Source organism: Oncorhynchus mykiss, chromosome 26 (genome assembly GCF_013265735.2).
Source record: "Oncorhynchus mykiss isolate Arlee chromosome 26, USDA_OmykA_1.1, whole genome shotgun sequence".
Taxonomy (NCBI): Eukaryota; Metazoa; Chordata; class Actinopteri; order Salmoniformes; family Salmonidae; genus Oncorhynchus; species Oncorhynchus mykiss.
Genome location: NC_048590.1, coordinates 6988279 through 6995426, shown reverse-complemented (window position 1 = coordinate 6995426; position 7148 = coordinate 6988279). Strand labels below are relative to the sequence as shown.

General features: G+C 46.0%; 1 protein-coding gene across 10 annotated transcripts in view; it reads right to left on the bottom strand.

Annotated features, from left to right (window-relative positions):
* The window catches only part of LOC110487144 (C-myc promoter-binding protein), a 161027-nt gene continuing 153879 nt past the window's right edge, over positions 1-7148 (bottom strand). For 7 of the 10 annotated variants that reach the window (XM_036964104.1, XM_036964107.1, XM_036964109.1 and 4 more), the window contains 5 exons: positions 6515-6632; positions 5457-5483; positions 4773-4935; positions 2599-2663; positions 1-1014 (listed from right to left, as the gene is read on the bottom strand). In XM_036964104.1, coding sequence (XP_036819999.1) covers positions 878-1014; positions 2599-2663; positions 4773-4935; positions 5457-5483; positions 6515-6632 — 510 coding nt within the window. In that variant the 3' untranslated portion in view covers positions 1-877. The remainder of the gene's footprint in view (positions 1015-2598; positions 2664-4772; positions 4936-5456; positions 5484-6514; positions 6633-7148) is intronic. The other 3 variants (XM_036964105.1, XM_036964113.1, XM_036964114.1) reach the window with 1 other exon arrangement.

The following is a 7148-nucleotide window of genomic DNA, read 5'->3' as shown; positions in this document are numbered from 1 at the left end:
GTAACAATTTGTACAAGATTTCTTAAAACATAAGTACCCCGAAATAGAAGACGTCATTGTGTGTGAAACCGTTGTTACGTTACTGAGTATGATCTCCATCCATCCAGAGGGGTGCGTCCAGAACCGCTAACGACCAGGTGATGAGATGGGATTTAAATAAAAACAACAACATCCCTTTTGTGAGACTGGTCAGACTACATAATAACCCCCTGGTCGGTCAGCTCCGTTAGTCTCTGGTCAGCCCCGTCACATCTCTCACAGGTGACGGACATGACCCCAAAACATCACAGTGTCAACAAGCTCATCGTCACGCATTCTGTACGTCTTTCTAAAAGGGATTCCTGAGCTCGTCTTTAAAGCTCCTCAGTCCTCTTCGGGAGAGCCAACGTTGTAATACATGGATTTTTATACATGCGCTTTTCATGGACACAAAAGATCTCTTCATGTGGGCTACCCACGGCTGTGCTATGCCGAGTGACGGAGGTGACTGGCTGGCCGGGTGGAGGAGGTGACTGGCTGGCCGGGTGGAGGAGGTGACTGGCCGAGTGACGGAGGTGACTGGCTGGCCGGGTGGAGGAGGTGACTGGCCGAGTGACGGAGGTGACTGGCTGGCCGGGTGGAGGAGGTGACTGGCCGAGTGACGGAGGTGACTGGCTGGCCGGGTGGAGGAGGTGACTGGCCGAGTGATGGAGGTGACTGGCCGGGTGGAGGAGGTGACTGGCCGGGTGGAGGAGGTGACTGGCCGAGTGACGGAGGGGACTGGCTAGCCGGGTGGAGGAGGTGACTGGCCGAGTGACGGAGGGGACTGGCTAGCCGGGTGGAGGAGGTCACTGGCCGAGTGACGGAGGTGAAACGTCAGGGGTAAAGGGGTCAGGGGTTAGAGGTAGGGCTCTCCGAAGGTCTTGCGACACTCCATGACCCCAGCGCTGGGCGGACGGTCGCAGTTGTGCGTCAGCTTCACCAGGTTGGGGCTGAGGTGGTCGTACGCCATCTTGTATTCGCGGTCAAAAGCATCTGGAGGGAGGAGAAAGAGTGAGACGAGTTACACCACATCGATGTTCAACACCGATTTCAATGGCATTTAAACTGAAGACCTTCTGGAGGACAACTCCGCAGTCCACTGCAGGAGAATTCAACAGTGTATGGGTTGACTTCTAGAGGACGTGTACGGGTTGACTTCTAGAGGACGTGTATGGGTTGACTTCTAGAGGACGTGTACGGGTTGACTTCTAGAGGACGTGTATGGGTTGACTTCTAGAGGACGTGTATGGGTTGACTTCTAGAGGACGTGTATGGGTTGACTTCTAGAGGACGTGTATGGGTTGACTTCTAGAGGACGTGTATGGGTTGACTTCTAGAGGACGTGTATGGGTTGACTTCTAGAGGACGTGTACGGGTTGACTTCTAGACGACGTGTATGGGTTGACTTCTAGAGGACGTGTACGGGTTGACTTCTAGAGGACGTGTACGGGTTGACTTCTAGATGACGTGTATGGGTTGACTTCTAGAGGACGTGTATGGGTTGACTTCTAGAGGACGTGTATGGGTTGACTTCTAGAGGACGTGTACGGGTTGACTTCTAGAGGACGTGTATGGGTTGACTTCTAGATGACGTGTATGGGTTGACTTCTAGATGACGTGTATGGGTTGACTTCTAGAGGACGTGTATGGGTTGACTTCTAGAGGACGTGTATGGGTTGACTTCTAGATGACGTGTATGGGTTGACTTCTAGATGACGTGTATGGGTTGACTTCTATCTAGAGGACGTGTATGGGTTGACTTCTAGATGACGTGTATGGGTTGACTTCTATCTAGATGACGTGTATGGGTTGACTTCAAGATGACGTGTATGGGTTGACTTCTAGAGGACGTGTATGGGTTGACTTCTAGATGACGTGTATGGGTTGACTTCTAGAGGACGTGTATGGGTTGACTTCTAGAGGACGTGTATGGGTTGACTTCTAGATGACGTGTACGGGTTGACTTCTAGATTACGTTTCTGGGTTGACTTCTAGATGACGTGTATGGGTTGACTTCTAGATGACGTGTATGGGTTGACTTCTAGATGACGTGTACGGGTTGACTTCTAGAGGACGTGTATGGGTTGACTTCTAGATGACGTGTATGGGTTGACTTCTATCTAGATGACGTGTATGGGTTGACTTCTAGATGACGTGTATGGGTTGACTTCTAGAGGACGTGTATGGGTTGACTTCTAGATGACGTGTATGGGTTGACTTCTAGATGACGTGTATGGGTTGACTTCTATCTAGAGGACGTGTATGGGTTGACTTCTAGATGACGTGTATGGGTTGACTTCTATCTAGATGACGTGTATGGGTTGACTTCAAGATGACGTGTATGGGTTGACTTCTAGAGGACGTGTATGGGTTGACTTCTAGATGACGTGTACGGGTTGACTTCTAGATGACGTGTATGGGTTGACTTCTAGACGACGTGTATGGGTTGACTTCTAGAGGACGTGTATGGGTTGACTTCTAGATGACGTTTTTGTGCCTTGTTGCACCTGAAGAGTAGTTGGCTGCGAGTACACTACAGTATTTCTGAAACTACTAGCACAATGAACGCAGACTTACCGATGTCAATGTTGTCCTTTCCCAGAGCCACCAGACACAGGAAGAGGATGTCTCTGTACAGACTCCTGCACAGGGAAGGGTACAGGGACGTTAGATGTTACAGAGGACATTTAGCAGATTAGTTACAGTAGATAGCATGAACGTCTGTCTGTCTTTGACATCAAAGGGGCTAATGATACTTAATGTTGACCGTAACCTTTTCCCCAACCTTGCTATATTTACACCAACGGACTCAAATCAAAATCACATTTTATTGGTCACATACACATGGTTAGCAGATGTTATTGAGTGTAGCGAAATGCTTGTGCTTCTAGTTCCCGACAGTGCAGTAAAATCGAACAGTTTCCCAACAACTACCTAATACACACTAATCTAAAAGGGGTGAATGAGAATTTGTACAGTTGAAGTCGGACGTTTCCATACACCTTAGCCAAATACATTTAAACTCAGTTTTTACACAATTCCTGACATTTAATCCTAGTAAAAAATTCCCTGTCTTAGGTCAGTTAGGAACACCACTTTATTTTAAGAATGTGAAATGTCAGAATAATAGTAGAGATAATTAATTATTTCAGCTTTTGTTTCTTTCATCACGTTCCCAGTGGGTCAGAAGTTTACATACAGTCAATTAGTATTTGGTAGCATTGCCTTTAAATTGTTTAATTTGGGTCAAACGTTTTAGGTAGCCTTCCACAAGCTTCCCACAATAAGTTGGGTGAATTTTGACCCATTCCAAATTGATATAGGATTGAGGTCAGCGCTTTGTGATGGCCACTCCAATATCTTGACATTGTTGTCCTTAAGTCATTTTGTCACAACTTTGGAAGTATGCTTGGGGTCATTGTCCATTTGGAAGACCCATTTGCGACCAAGCTTTAACTTCCTGACTGATGTCTTGAGATGTTGCTTCAGTATATCCACATAATTTCCCTACCTCATGATGCCATCTATTTTGTGAAGTGCACCAATCCCTCCTGCAGCAAAGTACCCCCACAACATTATGCTGCCACCCCCGTGCTTCACGGTTGGGATGGTGTTCTTCGGCTTGCAAGCCTCCCCCCTTTTCCTCCAAACATAACGATGGTCATTATGGCCAAACACTTCTATTTTTGTTTCATCAGACCAGACATTTTCCCAAAAAGTACGATCTTTGTCCCCATGTGCAGTTGCAAACCGTAGTCTGGCTTTTTTATGGAGGTTTTGGATCAGTGGCTTCTTCCTTGGTGAGCGGCCTTTCAGGTTATGTCGATATAGGACTCTATACTGTTTTACTGTGGATATAGATACTTTTGTACCTGTTTCCTCCAGCATCTTCACAAGGTCCTTTGCTGTTGTTCTGGGATTGATTTGCACTTTTCGCACCAAAGTAGGTTAATCTCTAGGTGACAGAACGCGTCTCCTTCCTGAGTGGTATGACGGCTGCGTGGTCCCATGGTGTTTATACTTGTGTACTATTGTTTGTACAGATGAACGTGGTACCTTCAGGCGTTTGGAAATTGCTCCCAAGGATGAACCAGACTTGTGGAGGTCTACAATTTTTTTTCTGAGGTCTTGGCTGATTTCTTTAGATTTTCCCATGATGTCAAGCAAAGAGGCACTGAGTTTGAAGGTAGGCCTTGAAATACATCCACAGGTACACCTCCAATTGACTCAAATGATGTCAATTAGCCTATCAGAAGCTTCTAAAGCCATGACATCATTTTCTTGACTATATTTTGGCTATATTTTCCAAGCTGTTTAAAGGCACAGTCAACTTAGTGTATGTAAACTTCTGTTTACAGTGAAATAATCTGTCTGTAAACAATTGTTGGAAAAATTACTTGTGTCATGCACAAAGTAGATGTCCTAACAGACTTGCCAAAACTATAGTTTGTTAACAAGAAATTTGTGGAGTGGTTGAAAAACGAGTTTTAATGACTCCAACCTAAGTGTATGTAAACTTCCCACTTCAACTGTACATATAAATATATGGATGAGCGATGGCCGAGTGGCATTTAGTGATGCGCTCTGAATGTTGCAGAGAGATAGAAATAGGACGAATAGAGCTGATGATTCTTTATCCTGGCAGACAATTAAGTTCTACATGAAACATTTCTATCTGAATGTTTCAGTAGCGTTACATCCTCCTGAACATGCCCCATGGACAATGGTGTCATCAATGTGTAACCCCTGACCTTTGCCTCTTGACCCCCAGGCTCTGCCCTAGCAGCTGTAGGAGCTGTCCCATTGGCCGAGAGACGTCGTTCCTCTGGATGCTCTTGACCACGCTGTGGAGTAGCTCCTCCCCAAACGGACGCTCCGCCTCGCTCACAGGACGACACAACGGGTAGCCCACACCTGGAGGCAGGGGTCAGGGGTCAGAAAGATGGATATGTAGGCTACACTAATACACACTTCATATATACCAAACGTGTCCACGTATACACACACACACGTAGGTATGCAAGACCGATCACACACACACACACAGTAAAACACAGATGCTAACCCATTCTCAAATACAGGAGTAGATAATACAGGAGTGTATTTGAGATCCAACTAGACGAAGACACACATTAAAATGTTGGAAGAACTGAAGAAAACGAATCACTCTAGAAACAACACCATTTAGACAAGTCGATCAAAGACAGCCCACAGAATTCCCAAGACTGTCAGCCAAGAGGAAAACAGCAATACAAGCGATGCATTTTCAACCACATAAAGAAACCGAGGACAGAGAAAACGAAAACAGGTTTTTCCCCCAAAACGACGACAAGGAGAACAAACAGGGTGCAGCAAAGCAGAGAAGAGCAGACAGGACACACAGAGAGAGACAAAGGAGAGAGACTCGGCTGCCGAGTCCTAAACAGAACACTCACTGTCTAACAACAGAGCACAATTAAGCCCTGAAACACAGAGAACAGAGAGAACAACAGACCCCTGTTAGCTCCCAGACATTAGTAACCGAGGACAGTAACCGAGGACAGAGAAAACGAAAACAGGTTTTCAGTAGACAGAGATCCAAAATGGCTGCCACATAGCTGCCCATGGTTCAGAGCTCTTCCATCTGCCAAAGTTAGGCTACAAAGTTAGGCTACAAAGTTAGGCTACAAAGTTAGGCTACAAAGCTAGGCTACAAAGCTAGGCTACAAAGTTAGGCTACAAAGCTAGGCTACAAAGCTAGGCTACAAAGCTAGGCTACAAAGCTAGGCTACAAAGTTAGGCTACAAAGCTAGGCTACAAAGCTAGGCTACAAAGCTAGGCTACAAAGCCAGGCTACAAAGCTAGGCTACAAAGTTAGGCTACAAAGTTAGGCTACAAAGTTAGGCTACAAAGCTAGGCTACAAAGCTAGGCTACAAAGCTAGGCTACAAAGTTAGGCTACAAGACATCCACAATTCATACAGATATGCTCTTCTTAAAACCACAGTAAAATATAGACTTGGCTTTATCTGTTCCTTGATAAAACAAGGTGCTGAGATGGTTTCAGGACCTGCTGTAGACTGTGACTTAATGCATTTCACTGAGACGGCTTCAGGACCTGATGTAGACTGACTTAATGCATTTCACTGAGACGGCTTCAGGACCTGCTGTAGACTGTGACTTAATGCATTTCACTGAGACGGTTTCAGACCCTGATGTAGACTGACTTAATACATTTCACTGAGACGGCTTCAGGACCTGCTGTAGACTGTGACTTAATGCATTTCACTGAGACGGTTTCAGGACCTGCTGTAGAATATGACTTAATGCATTTCACTGAGACGGTTTCAGACCCTGATGTAGACTGACTTAATACATTTCACTGAGACGGCTTCAGGACCTGCTGTAGACTGTGACTTAATGCATTTCACTGAGACGGCTTCAGGACCTGCTGTAGACTGACTTAATGCATTTCATTGAGACGGCTTCAGGACCTGCTGTAGACTGTGACTTACTCTGTGTGTTCCACAGGATGTAGAACGGCTGGATGAGATCCCGGTGCAGCTTGAGGTTGTCCCATAAGATCTGGATCAACACGTGTTTACTGTCCTCTGACATCCAGTGGCGAGGGACCTGGGGACGGACAGGGACAGATATGAGACACACACACACCAGCTCAATGACAATATATCTGGAGGGAGACGTAGAGACAGATATGAGACACACACACACCAGCTCAATGACAATATATATGAGACACACACACACCAGCTCAATCTCAATATATCTGGAGGGAGACGTAGAGACAGGGAATAAGGGGTGAGGTGTATAGACAGGGAATAAGGGGTGAGGTGTATAGACAGGGAATAAGGGGTGAGGTGTATAGACAGGGAATAAGGGGTGAGATGTATAGACAGGGAATAAGGGGTGAGGTGTATAGACAGGGAATAAGGGGTGAGATGTATAGACAGGGAATAAGGGGTGAGATGTATAGACAGGGAATAAGGGGTGAGATGTATAGACAGGGAATAAGGGGTGAGGTGTATAGACAGGGAATAAGGGGTGAGGTGTATAGACAGGGAATAAGGGGTGAGATGTATAGACAGGGAATAAGGGGTGAGATGTATAGACAGGGAATAAGGGGTGAGG